Here is a 16,515-nt window from a genome sequence, read left to right on the forward strand (position 1 = left end):
TGAACAACCTTTAAGGGATGATTAAATTGAGTATGAGTCATGGTAACAAAGTGTTTACACAGATAAGGTGTATGATTTTTGTGTAAGCAAAAAAATCCAGGTATGTCTAGTGGTAGCATCAACTATAGACAAATAGTATCTAAAACCTGTAGTAGAATCCATAGGAGTAGGACCCCACAAATCTAAGTATATTAACTCAAAGGGAGTAGTGTAAACAGAGTTAGAAGCATCCGCATGTAATTTATGAGATTTACCAAGCACACAAGCAGAACAAAAATCAAGTGCAGTTTTATTTATGTGGGAAATATTACAATGATGCATTACATGAGTAACAACTTTCTCATGAATATGTCCTAGGCGACAATGCCAAAGATAATAGGAAGAACAAAGACCGGAAATAACAGTATTGTTAGAAGTAATAGTAGTATTCCTAGACACACTAGTAACAGTATTGTTAACACTAGGCTGTGAAGATAAAGGAGCAGTTGTAGTAGGAGGAAAAGGCTTAGCTAGATGCAATGGTTGAAGATCATAAAAGGCATAGAGTCCCTCTGGAGTTAGAGTTACTCTACGCAAAATATGATCAGAACCCTGACATTTCACAAGAGAATAGTTAGAATGAAATTCAAAGTAACACATATTATCCTTAGAGAATTTAGAGACACTAAGAAGATTTTTAGTAATAGAGGAAACCAATAACACATAATTAAGATAAAAAATAACAGTAGGACAAGTAAGAGAAGAGAATGTAAAAGAACCATAAGCTTGAATATCAATGCCAATGTCATTACCCATATAAATCTGATATGCACTGAAATTTTCACACGGTTCTTCAAGCAGTGAGGGATCAACGGTGAGATGATGAGTGGCCCTAGAGTCTGGATACCAAACCAAAGTAGAGGACTTAGCCAAGAGACCAGCAGTCATGGCATGAGGATACAAGTCATGTTGATGAGATGAAGAAGTCTCCTGACCATTTTTGGCAGAGAATGGTTGCAATGCATACGATGAATTAGGATTAGAAGGGTAATTTGGATCCATGTGGGAATGAGGTGGAAAGTGCTGACTAGGATAGACTGAGTGATTGGTTATGACTAACATTAAGATGCTGACTAGGATTAAATTGTTGATGTGGCAAAGATTGAGATAGTCCAATATGTGATCGTTGACCATAGAGCTGGGAGTAGGATGCACCAAAATTAAGAGGTGCACAGTAGCAAACAGTTACATCATGACCATATTTATTGCAGAAAACACAATAGAAACTATTCTTGGATGAAACCGACCTCCACCACCACGAGAGCCACGAGAACCACCTCTATATCCACGAGAACCACCATGGAAACTTCCAAGACCATGAGGCGAAGCTCTAGCCATATCTGAACGAGCATGAGATGACAACAATGGCATCATAGAAGAAAAACCCAGAGGAAACTGTTTCCGATGAGTGTAATAGTGAACCAGCAGCAACATTGACCGATAAAGCATCATAAACATACCAATTTCTATTTCGTTCCAGGCGTGACTCAAAAGTAAGAAGAAAAAGATTGAAGTTCATTTACCGTAGGAAGATTATGTTGACTTTCCATAGCTGTGATAATAGGTTGAAATTCCTTCGATAAACCGTCCAGAATAAAATCAACATGCTCAACTTGAGTGATAGGGGAGCCGATGGAAATCAACGAGTCAGCAAGTACCTCAATTCGAGTGAAATATTTAGAAATAGTGTTAGATCCCTTCGTAATCGGTCGTAGTTGAGCATGTAATTGACTTCCACGTGCCTTGGTTTGAGCTTGACAATGCTCAATGATTTCAATCCATAACTGCCGAGAAGTGGAGCAACCAACAACACGTGGTTGAAGTTCTTCAGAGAGTGAATTGAGGATCCAAGACAGAAGCAATTGGTCATGTTCGTCTCAGCTTAAGAAAGCAGGGTTGAGGCGAAGATGAATGCGATCTCTTTCACTTAAGAATTGAGGAGGAGGTTCCAAATTGGAGATAAATCGTTCAGCTCGGTTAGATCGAAGAACTACAAGAATAAATTGATGCCATACCAGAAAGTTCTTGTCGGTGAGTTTTGTTGATGGCAGCAGAAGATTGAGAGAAAGTGAAGATGCTTGAAGCAGCTGCGACGCAATCGGAGGAGACGAGGCGTGAAATGTTGCAGTCGGAGGAGGAGGAGAGTCTTCACCATGAGAACCAGGATTCGGTAACAAATGCCATAGGCGACATGATACCATATAAACAGACACATATTTGAAGAAGAAGAGTGTTGTACAGAAAACTAAAGAAAGAAATGAAAGAGAGAGCAATAGAAAAGAACTTTGTGTTTCATTGTTTCTATTTTATTAAATTATAAAATTGAGAGTTACAATCTGAACATAGCCTTTACTTATAGTTTATAATAGGAATAAACCTAGCCCTATTTGTGGTACACATTAGTTCTAACTAATTCAGTTAGAATGCAAGGAACATTCTAACAACTAACTATCAATTATCCTTAAGTATTATTCTCTAATAACAATTAACCAATGTAACACCATAGCATCATTAATGTAAACTACAAATAAAATAGAAAAAGCGAAAGATAATGGTGAATATTTATTTATTGTATTCATTCATGGAATAAATTATGTTATCACGAAGTGTAATCATTGTTAATTCTCTCTAACACATTATTATAGAAGAGAATAAAAAAATAGAAAGAAAGAAGAAATACCTTTTGGAAGATAGAGAATAAAAATGGAAAGTGAAAATTGTGTGTAATGAAAAATGATAGTAATAGTAAGAAGAAGTGTTTTATTGCTTAAAAACTTTCAAAATTGTCAGATGTGTTCATTTTTTTTATCTAATATGTGTGCAATATTTAAACTATTACATGTGTAATATTATGTATTCAATATTTGCATGGTTATGTATTTAAACTGACTGTTTTTAAAAAGTAACTAATGTGCCAATTTTTAAAAAAACTAATTAAAATGAGAGATTTTAAACTGTTCTAAGATGTTAAAAAGTAATAAAGATGATAGTTCTTGAAAAGTAAGTAATAATGTGAATGAAGAGAATATTGTGTATATAGTTTTTTGGTAGAAAATAGATGATAGTGATGGTAAAATTGGGAACTACAAATTACAACATGTTGGGATAGTTATTTGATGTTTTTGCTTTATTAAGTAGTATAGAAGTATAAATATTAAATATATGTTTATAAACATATATTAGATACAGTTAATTCAACTTAAATTTATGTAACATAAAGTACCTATAAGATTGCAATCTCCCCCTTAAAAATATTTATATATTAGTAGTATAAGATATTTTTATATTGTCACTACATTATACATCATTTATTTTTAATTATTATTAACTTTTAAATAAAATAATGCAAATGAATAATAAATAATATATTAACTGTATATAAATCTTTACATTATTAATATATAAATATTACACTCTTTAAAAAAAACTCAAATATATGACAAGTAAGTCCAAAATGTTTTTGTACATAAACAACTAAGTACACCATCTAGTTTGCCTGAAGCACTGTTTTAGTTCACCCACATTTTAGTAGATAAGGTTATTTTAAAATGTGTTTAAAGTGAGCAAAGCATGTTTACTAATTTTAATAGATTAAAATCACACGTTTTATAAGAAATCAAAGATAATGAACTGTAGTCCTTTTAGAATTAAGCAAATATATTTTGCCACAATTATAAACTTATAGGACTCCTTTAACAATCAAGATATAATAATATATTATATTATTTTGTAATTCAGAGTTGGTAAGCTGCCATGATATGACTTTTAGTTTATCTTATCCCATTCACCTTGTGAATTTTCTATCATGAAGAGTTACATCATAAATAGAGTAATGTTATATTTTGCTACTAAATTCTCCTAAGAAAGTAACATATATTACTTGTTAATGAATTATTAATAAATAAAATATTACTTTGTGACATATATCACTTTCTTGTAGATATAAGAACTTATAGGAGAATTTAGTAAGGTGATATATCATTTTCCTTATAAATATACAACATTACTGAATCTAGGTGCAAAAACAATGTATTACAAATAAAATTCACAACCAAATATCATCAATTGAAATAGTGAAATCTAACCCCAAGTAGAAGAAAATAGCAGCTACTGAGAATGGAGTATATATCTCATATCATAACTTACAGCAACAAAATAAAAGAGAAGGGAAGATAACAAAATAAGAAAGGTGCATCACTAGTAAGGCATGGTGTTCAAAATGTTAAAGCCTATGTTCAACAAATTTAACTTCTCATTTTCCTTATCTCCTATAGTACAAATGTAATGTTGTATAACATTTGAACACATGGTTCACCAGTTTTGATGTACAGATTGAAGAGCATGCTAAATATGTCCAAAAGGGTCATGAACCAAACTCACTATTACCTACAAATCCAACCAAACAGTGCAATTCCAGATTCTAAATTTCTAGCAAAAAACATGGATTAGCACAATGGCAGCAAGTAAAATGGGCAAAGTACATGTATCTGTTCAAGGAGACCTTTGCTTTGCTTCATTTATGTGGAACATAAGCTGCATGTAACCAAGTTGAATAGTATTTAAAGGATAAAAAGGAAAAGGTATCTTGTTGTAAATTACAAAATGAAAATCCTAAATATTTCATACCTTGGTTCCTACATAGAATGTCATAAGCAAGCCACCAAGAACAGGAAGCCCTGTAAAATGGAATTTCCTAATTAACTTTTTACTCTGTATTTAACTTAAATGAAAAACAGTGAGGATCTTCACAAACCTTCCTTGTTAATGAAAGATGAAAGCAACCAGTTAATACCACTTGGTCCAATAACAAAACCAACCAGATTTGCCACCTGTCCAGAAAAGTATTGTACCCAAAAGGCATAAAGAACAATATCCTCACACACATTATTCAAATTATAAAGTGATTATATATTTACTTCATAAAAAACAACCACCAATATAACAACAAAGCCTTAGTTTCATTAGGTGGGGTCGGGTACATGAATCGAAATACACTTTTTCTTATATTTCTTTGTTCGAAATTTTCACTATTTGTTTTTAATTAGTGTGTTCACTTCTTTAAAACAATATCATATCAGCTTAAATCCAAAATATTTCCATAAATCCATTTTTAGGGTAGTGATAACACCATGCTAGACATTATCCAAAAACAGTTCACCTTTGTTGTATGTAGTATGTACATGTTTACTTCTCATAAACTCCCTTAACCTCCATCACGTAAGGTCGTAAGAAGCGGTTATTTAAACAACAACCAACCCTTTATCCCAGGGGAAGAAGCAGGTATTAGATTTTTTTTATTTTTTCCATGTACGGAAAATATTTCAATGCATTGAAAAGGGTAACCTGGCCATACTGCCTTATATATATATTCTTCTAAGATTAGGAAAGATATCAAATCAAATGCAAAAAGCTGATGAGGATCATGCAAAGAATATAGAAGAATAATGATACTCATATACGCTATAGCTTTTAAGTGCTTTCAAGAACAAACCATTAGACAAGTAATTGTAACTGCACCAGCAACAGCACTGAGTTCGCGAAATATGAATTCCCCAAAAGCACTTTTAGCCTGACAATTCAATTTACATCAATGCCAGACAAGAATAATGAATATTTAGAAGTGAAATTCATGTTTGGTCATGGCAGCCAGTTAGTAAAACATTTAATTGTATTATATATACTGAAAACCACCCCAGCTACAAGAATATTTGGCTACATAAAATGGTTTAGCCATTATAACAACTAAATCAATTGGAGCATAAAATGCAAAGAAAATACATTACCTTAAATGTTTTAGATGCTGATTTTAAAACCAACTCTGGGATAAAGAATATACATGTCAACCATGCCCATGAAAGAAGCTTCCTAAGAGAACATGAAAATAATCAAGCATAAAAGTATCAGGTTAAAGAATGTGACACCTTTTTCCCATTAGAATTGATAGAACTAACCAATAAAGGGAGCATACCACTCTAAATCATGCCAAATGGCAACAAACGTGAATATAACCCAAACGTTCAGTAGCTTTTTCTGAGACCCTCCAAGAGGAATGTACATGTACCTGAATTTCAAGCCAATCGAAAAATGTTATAGTCATAATCTGGGAAAATGAAGCTTCAAAATCAATATAAAGAATTGTTTACCTCACAAGCCACTTGTTAAAGGAAGCATGCCAGTTTTTCCAAAAGCCTTCCAAATTATGGCAATTATTAATACACTTTGGCATATTTTCTGGAGCCTCGATGCCGTTTATCTACAATACATTATTTCAAAGCAATGACTTTTGACAGGTACTAGAAATTGAACACAGGAAATATAAAGAAAAGAGAATAGATAAAGAAGTGGGTAATCTGTATTATTGAATTGATAAATGGAAATACATTGGAATGAAATTCGTACTTTCCACAGAGCTCTGCTCATACAGGGGACTCAGTCCTCTGTCCATAACAACCAGAATGATAACCCAAAAAGATACCCTCTCTCCTCACGCCAACTGATACTTATAACGGAAAATTCCCTCAGCCATATTCTCTCAATGTATATGATTTTTTTCATATTTAACCTTATTTTACATGCAAATCCTTATCTAATTGTGATTTCAATTAATCTTTGTTCCATTCTAGCTTAATTCAGACTAAGCGTGGGTTATCCGTTATTTTGCGCAGATTTAATGAAAAGAGCTTCTGATAAAATCAATATACTTGCGGTATTGCTTGTATCACCCTCTCCTATCACTATTTGCCACATCACTCAGGTGGGTTGACATTCTTTCATTTCCTCCTCAAGTACACTACCAACTTCCTAGGCTGTTTTGATACTTGGTCAGCTAAAGACACACTTGGGCTCATCTTAGAATCTGGGGCCCCATCAACTTTCTTCAAATACCCACTTGGACATTGATGATAGATGCTTAAAGGTTACAGCAAGAAACATACCAGTGACCAGAAACGGAAAAAGCGCCAGATCAGTAGAAATTTTAGCCACATGAAGTTTAGGACCTGAAATAAATAAATAAATGAATAACAGAATGACAAAGCACAATGCGGAACTAATTTAGAAAATTAAAACTTCAAGATATTGCACCTAACCATCAGGAAAATGAATACCAAACACAAGGGAATAGATCAGCATATTTCTGTGTGATTTGAGGCTCAGCAACAGGGATCCTAATTTTCTTATTCATTTCTAAGTACCAAAGGATTCATGTAGCACATAAAAAAAGAAATAATTCTGCCATCATAAGATATTCTTCACCCCCTTTGAAGATGATTTCTTGCAGGTTCAACAACTATAAACAAATAATAGGTTTACCAAACCCCAAGCCTTAAATAAAAATATGTTCCCCATTTACTACAAATCAACACAACTAAACCCACAAAAATAGTGCTTTTAAACCATAATCCAAGCTGTCCTATACCACAATCACAGTCAGTGAATGCATAAAGAAAACAAAGTAAATTGAATTTCACGTATAGCCGTTTAGAGTAATATGATGAAATCAAACACATACACAAACATTACCCTGCTAGATTAACAGACTGAACACGCCAATGGAATTAAGCAAGGATTCAACTTTGTCTGTCCTATTCCTTTCGGATACCTCATGTCAGTAGTACATGTTAATTAATAGTTTGGTCCTAAGATAGGTTATGTAAAATATCCCGTTTGCTAGTGTCCAGATGAAAATTCCCACACTGGAGATGCATAGTAAGAGACATGTAAAAAATCACCGATATGATTTGTAGAAGATAATTTTTTTCTCAAAATTGGAATATATGTAACTGAATCCTCCATGCTCTCTATTACTATATAAAAACTAATATAATAGTCATCCATTTCAAAAATTTAGGTCAAGCATGTTCCGAACTAATTCAAATAACATGGAAATCTTTACATCATAGATGCTGCCTTACTGCAAAACTAGCCTGGCAATCTAAGGAATTTCTCTTACCCCATATCCGATAATGAACACGTCCAGAGGAGAGAACTGCTTCCACAAACCACTAATTGGTGAAGAAATTATTTCAGCCACCAAAGAATAAAATTAGAAACTAAATAGAAAAAATAGTAATTTCCTGAGTACGAAGGAACTCACCTAATAGCAAAGGCATTATAATAGAAAACATGTGTCATTAATTCCATGAGGAGAAGACTCAATATCCAACGAAAACCATAGCATATCACATTTCTAACCGAATAAGTATTCTGGGGAGCATCTAGCTGCAAAACAACATAACTGGTACCATCAACAAAACATAAACTAAAACAATTATTCAAAACATTTTAACGCGATTAATAACACGAGAAACATTAGGAAGAAAAGGAGCACATGAGGCTATGGCTCAACTTCAACAGTTTTACTGTAGTATAAAAAATTCATGTTTTCATTACATCTACATTTAACAATTGCTGCATAATGTATTAAGTTTCCAGACAACAATAACAATCTTTAGGTTTCTGTAATGCATGCAACAACGTTCTTAATTCTTAACATCAAAGCAAATATATAGCCCCAACAGTTCATGCATTCTCAGTATCATATACTGGTAATCTTTTATAGACACATTTAGAATTCCTCAATATAATAACAATCTTGAACATAAAATGTTATAATGAAGATAAATCTTGAATATAAACTGTTAAAAAGAAGATGAATCTTGAACATACAATAACATCCTAAGTTCAAGCAAACATTCAGGTGCAGGTTTAAAAAATGAGAATGCTAAGCAGACAAAATGACAAAAGCCATAGTTTTTTTAAGGATTGTTTTCTTCTCCAATTGGAGCAAATAATTAATATCTTCCCTGCACTTCTACTTTGGAAAATAACAAGATTAAGTTTCACTGCACCAATGGAGGTGTCACAAATAACATAACTGTATCAAATGTAATTGAAGTCGAGAATCAAAGTTGTACAAGAAAAAAACTTGGTCACAAACCTGTGAGGCAAAAGCATTGAAGCTCAGTACTGGACCAGCAATGTAAAGTGGTGCATACGCCAAATAACAAAGGTATGTAGTATATCTGAACTTGTCACTCTGCAGACTTCTCTCCTGGTAAAGTAATAAATGAACCGGTTAAACAATGTCCGCATGCTGAACAGAAATTATAATTATTTAAAGTATATTTAAAAAAATGCATAATGCATAGTTACAACAACAACCAAGCCTTAATCCCAATAGGTAAGGTCGGCTACATGGACAAATAACATAATAATGTTCTATCATAAATCATGTTCACTGACAAAACATTAATCTCTAAGTATTTCCTAATTGTTTCGCCTATGGTTTTTCTTGGCCTCCTTCCTCCAGAAGTTGGACTAACTTCTATTTGATCTACTCTCCTTATTGTGGTTTCTAGCGGTTACCTCTAGATATGTTCAAACCACCTAAGGCACGATTTTATCATCTTTTCTACGGTAGGAGGTAGGAGTTACATAACTTTCTCCCTAATGGATGCATTTATAATCATATCTTGTCTAGTGTGTTCACTCATCCAACAGCGAACTGTAGCAGTTTATTCTCATCTTTGCTATATGGAGTTTATTCTCTTGTTGATATTTCTAAACCTACCTATGTATGCTATAGGTAGTCAATAGCGCGCTATAGCGCCGCAATAGCGAACTGTAGTAGTGTTTTGACCATTACCCGCAACGCCATAGTGGATAGCGGTGTAGATGGCTGTAGCGCCTGTAGCAGGTCAAATAGCGACAAATTGCAGGGAAAATAGTAGATCATGACCCGCTACATGTTTTATTGCGAGTGGAACCCTAATTTTATAGAAGAAAAGTATTTTTTGCTCCTCTTTTTAATAGGTGGCTGTTTTTCACTAGGGTTTTAGGTAATTTAACCTCCCATTCTTTCCCTTCTACTTAACACATTGATTTTCCTAGGCCATGTGATTTTTAATTGGTTATACCTTTCTTCTTCCTTCTCTTTTTTCTTCCAAATTCCAGTTCACATTTTCAATTGCTCACATGTTCTTCATCAGCATAGAACAAAATTGCAAGGCTTCCTAATTCATGAACATTCTCCATCCTTTCTTTAAAAAAAATTCTTGGTCCCTGATTGTTTGCCCCATCATCTCTTTATTGATTCTCTCGTTAAACTGATTGAACCCAATTGACATCATCTTCGTGTGGTTCAATTTCGTGAGATACAATTCTGTTATGGCATCCAACTTTGATCAGCTCTAGAACCTTTAATACTCTTATCTTGATTATTAATTAGGAATGTGTCTTTAATATGATCAATTTTAGTATTTATATATGTAAGCTATAAACTACTTATATTTTTTTTTCCTTAGTTGTAGCGGTTGTAGCCAATGTGAAATTAAAATAAATTTGGCCACATGTTTGATTCACTAGAAGTTATTCTAACCTGCAATATTTGGTAGCAAGATTTTCCTGATTTACAAATATGACAACGTTGATAATGTTTCTGCAATCACAGAAGCATAATCACATCAATAACAAAGAACACAAAATCACATACTTCTACAAAGAAAGGTTCCCATTGAAAATTTAATCAATCAGTTAACAACACAGGACAAAATGTGTTTTAGATATTGATACAGCAAGCTAGTATGTTTCAAGCAATGCAATGACTCAAACTTTATTCTTCGACTCTTTATAAACATGAAGTGACTCATAATTTCATAATAGGTTTTCTCTGAAGAAAATCAATGCAACAAAGTTGTTCCTAAACCACAACGAGAACTGTAGAAACACATAAAACCATAACCTAATAAAACAAGTCAGAGATAATCCTATACAATTGTTAACAGAAGCACTCAAGCCAACATTATCTAATGATGATAGGAAAATATAATCTTTATACTGCATTCTACACACAAAAGCTATTTTTGAGAGGAAATGAAGGAAATTTCAACAAAAGGAGCTTCAACCAGCCCAAGTTTTATTCTTATAAAAAAAGAGACATCTATAAGATTTTTGCATTGTTGTCTTAATCTAGATAGATGGCCCAACTCTAGTTTAGCGTTGAATGTTCAAGCTGAGATGATTATGTAGTAGTTGTATGGACAGCTAAGGAATCTGGAACCTAAATAGTAGACGGCAACATGAATTAGTTGATCTTTGTATCTTTAAATTTTTTATTGTGATAATGAAGATTTACCTCTACCTGAAAAAAGGTTTCAATAGGTATTTCCCCCCAGCATTATTAAATTGCTATCACAACAACCTTAATTTGAGAGAGACTGCAGGGGAGAGATTTTTTTAGGTATTGAAAAACATATATTCAGATAAAACTATTTTCAAGAAACAAACAAGTAATGCCCAAAAGAAATTAATACCTCATGATCAAAATGAGAATCTTGATTTGTCCAATGATAATCAAATCCAAAGCTTATCATGCGCAACACAACTGCCAGAGACAATTAAACTTAAGACAATGGTATGTAAATGAGAATACAAGGGTATGCGTATATAATTTGTAAAATGCACAATAAGGACAGACTTTAAAAATGTCAAGATGACTAAACTTAACATCTGATCCATAAGGGTTCTAGTAACAAATCATGTAACTTGAAACGAACGGGGTTAGCAGAACTTCAGATGTGTACTGGTAAGGGATGAGAACCAGTACCACCATCAGGATGTTTGAAAACAACAAATGCAAATGCATTTGAGAATAGCCACATCTACATGGATTATTCTGACTTAAGATATTACTGGAAGTCGGGAACTAATAAAAAAATGAAAAAGAATACCGAAGTTGAAACATATGTGCCACCTAAAGCTGCCCCGGTAACTGTCCAAAAATTTCCATTGTTCACTGCAATGTAAATACATCAGCTAAGTGGAAATAGCATTACTAATTGCATACAATGTATCAACTAACCAATCCTCACATCATTACCCAAATATAGAGAATGAATATCCTTCATAAATGCGATTGCAGAGAAGAAAAAATATGTTGTAAGTCCAAATTACAAGTGGAAAGTACATTTTCCGAGCAAATATCTGCACAAACATAACTTTGTCAACCATGAATAATGTGCCGAGTTAAAAATATGGCATTAAATGATAAAATAAAATGACAAACCAAAACATTTCCTACATAGAAACATCAGGCTTATAATTATGGTTTCTTGGACATTTAAAACAAACAATTTTTTTGGTCAAAGTATAATGAGTGCATTATTAGGCTGCCAGCATTTTAACATACATGTTATCTTTTTGGCCACCCCTGTTACTTTGAAACAAAACATGTTGAAATTCCAAGCCCTGATCTTCCGACGAAATGAAACCCTTTGATTGTATTTAACTTTATCCTTCACTCTTCCTTTCATTTGAAAAATGAAATCCACAAAGCCTAAAACTATTTACTATAAATCGTAGTCTTTACCCTTGAGTTTCAACCATTCATGGTATCCACAATAGAAGCAAGTAAAAGTTTGTTACCTTGATAAAGGGTTAGACTAAGAAATTTGAACGAAATAAGTGCAGGTCTGTTACCTAGAACATGAAACCTTCACAAAATACTTACTGTTTGTTACAATACATTTTAGAATCTTGGGCGGTGCTATAATTCTCTCTGTCTCTCTCTCTCTCTCTCTCAATTCCTAATTAAATAATTAGTGACACCATGGAGAAATTTAATACCTATGGAACAGGGGGCTTTTAGTTTCACATCCTCTGATGCAATTCCATTCCATGATTATATATGGCTGCTAGGCAATTACATTTAGTTATTCCCCATATTTTTCTACCCTCGTGCAACTTTTATTAACCCTAAACTCATCTCTGAGAAGAAGTATTAATGATTACACAACTCTCATCAAAGTTCTCATTCTGACAATTTTACAAACTTCAAAGTCCTAGAAATAGAAAATATACCCTTGGAAGTACACAAATAGTCCAAATAAAATAAAGCATCAAAATATACATACCATGGGAAGATCATGCATTAGAATGGGCTTTTGTATTTTTTTTTTAAGTCTATAGATAGTTTTAATATTTTTAAGTCTATAGTCATTTCTGTGAATAATTCATTAAACCACACATGTTTTTCCATTAGATACTCTAGGGATAACACTTCTACGAATACTTCATGAAATCACACTTAGATGTCTTTCCATTAGGTCTCTACACATGACATATGACTAAAAAATAAAGCAGCATGGGTGGAAAAACTATCAAACACAAAAACTAAAGTTGATCTGACAAATGATAATTTTAAGTTAACAATTACAAACAAGATTAATTTTTTTAACATTGCACTCACCTTTACCAAAAGATAATTAACTGTAGCTATCGATAGGATAAATATGACGCTACAAAGAGACAAGCATAAAATTAGAGACAAAATAAGGTAAAGAATACCAACAGTGAAAGAAAAATTATTAAAATGGACTGTACCATGCTCCATGCAGGTATAACAGGTAGGCCAAAGAAAATAAAAGCCAGACAATGGACATTCCCCCCACTTTCAAATTAAAAAAAGCCCTCGTCAAATTTGCTAGCAGAGTGAAAATTCCGAAGACAAGAGTAAGAACAGGTATATTTCCTCGAAAGTTCCTCCACTGAGCATCTGACATATCCTTTATAGAAAACAGAACAGGGAGTGCATTTGATCAGCAAAAGAAAAATACATGAGCATCACATAGCTAAGCTAATGAACAATGGTCACAATCTAATTGAAGCAAGTATTACTCCACACTAAGCCCGACCCTCTCCTATCCAATGAATATTAGAAATGCTTAAGCACCAAGGCAGATATAAATAAATTAAAACAAATATTTGTATGACTGGATTTTCTTTTCGGCCCCTAGAGTTTTCCTCTGTCATTAGAGTAACTTCCACAAATTTCAGAAGAGGGTTCAACTTAGGCACATTGGTTATTCCACAGGCTCAAATTCTTAAAGAATCAAATGTTTGACTACTCCAGTTAATCTTTGAAGTCATTAATAGGTTGTGACTTGTCACTAAGAAGATATCCATGCTCTAATCATCTATTATTAGTAAGTAAATAAATACTCAACAAGTTAGTGAGCTTAAGGAATTTCAATTCCTAAGCATTTTGAACACTAAATAAAATATTTAATTTCCTAAACTTTCCATGCTGAAATTTCCACTTGAAACCCCATCCTCACTAAATTAAAAACCTAAACCCATTCTACCTTGCTTCAAATTCAACTTCACTTCTAAAATTAACACCTCCATTGGCACATTTTTTTTACGTGAGATGTTAAACATTACTATCTGCCATATTTTTTCAGCCCAAAGACAGGGAAATAATGCATCTAAGCAAGTAAAACTTGTTTCTTTTTCAGTAATAACACCTCCATTGGCACAAAAAATCAGTTAACTAGCCAATTATTTCAACTCAAAAAATAGAAGGATAAAAACATAGAAAACAAAGGACCAAAACATAAACACCAAAATAATTTCCAAGTTCCAAGCAAAATCCCTCATCAACCTACTCTCACGTTGTCATATATAAGATTGAGGCATGTTTGGGTAAACAGCTTAATTAAGCGCTTATTATGACCTTCCTATAAGCCCTTTTTGCCTTACTTCACTAACCTTATATGATAAGCTTATTTATATAAGCTAAAAAACTTGTAGGAAGTTCACAAACTATTTTCATCCAAGCACCTACTTAAGTGCTCCTGTAATAATAAGCTCAAATAAACTAGCTATAAGTTCTTCCATTTAATCAACCAACAAAGCTAAAAATAGAAATGTGTTCAATAAATGCTGATAAAAATCTCGAAGAACATAAGACATAAAGAGAGATCATACATTAAGGTAATTGGGTATGAACCATCCTTGGCGTAAACCATAAAGTTGGCCATAATGGTCTATGAAAATCAAAACAATAAAACCAAAATGAGATTATAACATCAAACACAATCAAAGAAACAAACTTTGATCTAAACCCAGAGAAGTATAATAGTAATACCACGAGAAAGTTGAAGGGAACGAACTATGATGATGACATAGAAAACAAAAGCATATGCAACAAGAAAAAACAACTCTTTTTGCTTCCACTGTACAATTTTGCTTCCATTGAGGTTGTCCTTGTTCATAGCTGAAGTACCCATTTGATGTTCTGAGAATTGGTGAGTGATTGAAGATAGTTGAGTAGTGAATGTGGGATTTAGTGATTGCAATTTGTTTTCTTCTCTGCAGCCATAAGTCTTTGTTTGGTTTGAGAGGAAATGGAAGGAATGGAAATAGGGATGAAAAGAAAGAGTTGATTTACAATTATGTCCTTCTTTACCTAGTCCTGTTTCTCATGAGCAGAAGAGTGGAAGATGGATGTTGATAGAGATGGCAAAACGGGTATTGCTCGCAGGCGCGCCTGCATAGCTCGCATTTTTTTACGGGTAGGGTATAAATTTTTTGTCTATTTGTCCATTTTGCTTGCCAAGTTTGCGGGCATTTCTGTTGGGTATGCGGGCGGTCCGCGAGCGGCCCATAAACATAATTTAAGGAAAAAAGTAAGAAAATTTTATATTAATTATGATGTAATGTGATTTTTAATCCCTAGAAGAATTGAAATCTAATGTAATTTGTTAAACTTCATATAAAATATCAAAAAATTTGTTAATTTTTTATCTTCAACTACTTTATTTAATTTTATTTTATTTATTATATGAATTTTTTATTTTTTTAATTATTCAACAATGTCTGTGGGCCGCCCGCAAGCCCGTTAGCCCATTTTAAAACGGGCATGACATTGAATTTTGTCCGATAACCAATATGGGCATGCCCGCGCCCGTTTAAATTTTTGCGGTCATTTGCGGGCGTGGACTAAACAGGCCAAATGACCCGTTTTGCCATCTCTAAATGATGATGACTTATGTTGATGATTTTACAATTTTGCCCTTCTCTACTCATCATAAATAACTAAGACCATGTAGTAATATACAAGGATATGATGTAACCAAATATATCTCGAACCGATCATAATAAATAAAAAATAGAAAAAGGTCATGAAAGTTCAGGCTTAGGGATGGTAGATCTTTATGATGTAGTAATGGGGCAAGGAAATGGGTACTTTAAGGTGAGTTTGCCTACAGAATAAGCAAGCAAGATGTATTTATGTTTTGTATAAAAAAAAGGGATGTACTTATATTTTGTATTAAAAAGGGATGTATTTATGTTTTGTATAAAAGGGATGTATTTATGTTTAGTATTACAAAAGTGGGATGTATTTATGTTTTTGTATGAAGGAAAGTATTTGTGTTTAGGTGATTTAGTGAGTAAGATGTTTCCATATCCTTAAATTATTTATTAAATTGCTATTTTTATGTATTTTACTTTGTTAATTTTAGAAACAAATTCATTTTAGATAACTTTGATCACTTAGTATGGAAAATTAAAGGCTTCCGAAACCAACAAGACATTAATTTAGCGGTGTAAGGTTACACTGGATCCCTAACGTCGATGGTTCGATTTCTGTGAGTGACACTTATTGGGAGGATAATCACGAATCTCAAAAGAGAT

At 33.1% G+C, this 16,515-nt stretch overlaps 1 protein-coding gene across 3 annotated transcripts; it reads right to left on the bottom strand.

Annotated features, from left to right (window-relative positions):
• Positions 4,196-15,246, bottom strand: LOC109337610 (putative membrane-bound O-acyltransferase C24H6.01c). Of its 3 annotated transcripts, XM_019574619.1 has the most exons (19): positions 14,966-15,111; positions 14,806-14,864; positions 13,420-13,601; positions 13,286-13,334; positions 11,918-12,021; positions 11,769-11,833; positions 11,352-11,422; positions 10,418-10,477; positions 8,978-9,091; positions 8,135-8,259; positions 7,991-8,042; positions 6,975-7,037; positions 6,183-6,292; positions 6,008-6,100; positions 5,823-5,904; positions 5,531-5,608; positions 4,793-4,868; positions 4,666-4,715; positions 4,196-4,572 (listed from the first exon to the last, which is right to left on the bottom strand). In XM_019574619.1, exons 1-19 carry the CDS (start codon positions 15,105-15,107, stop codon positions 4,531-4,533), a joined length of 1,617 nt encoding a protein of 538 aa, XP_019430164.1. In that variant the 5' UTR covers positions 15,108-15,111; the 3' UTR covers positions 4,196-4,530. The 3 variants fall into 3 exon arrangements, with proteins under 3 accessions (XP_019430164.1, XP_019430171.1, XP_019430177.1); XM_019574626.1 differs by lacking the exon at positions 10,418-10,477 and having other exon boundaries at positions 14,966-15,246; XM_019574632.1 differs by lacking the exons at positions 13,286-13,334; positions 13,420-13,601 and having other exon boundaries at positions 14,966-15,245.

Source organism: Lupinus angustifolius, chromosome LG02 (genome assembly GCF_001865875.1).
Source record: "Lupinus angustifolius cultivar Tanjil chromosome LG02, LupAngTanjil_v1.0, whole genome shotgun sequence".
NCBI classification, from domain to species: Eukaryota; Viridiplantae; Streptophyta; class Magnoliopsida; order Fabales; family Fabaceae; genus Lupinus; species Lupinus angustifolius.

What these genes read in the sequence shown, in the direction of transcription:
- LOC109337610 (XM_019574619.1), bottom strand. Translation starts at nt 15,107, where the DNA reads ATGGGTACTTCAGCTATGAACAAGGACAACCTCAATGGAAGCAAAATT. An exon ending in CTTGCTACCAAATATTGCAG is followed by an intron (nt 9,092 to 10,417) that starts GTTAGAATAACT and finishes TTACTTTACCAG; the next exon opens with GAGAGAAGTCTGCAGAGTGA. An exon ending in CAGCATCTAAAACATTTAAG is followed by an intron (nt 5,609 to 5,822) that starts GTAATGTATTTT and finishes TTGAATTGTCAG; the next exon opens with GCTAAAAGTGCTTTTGGGGA.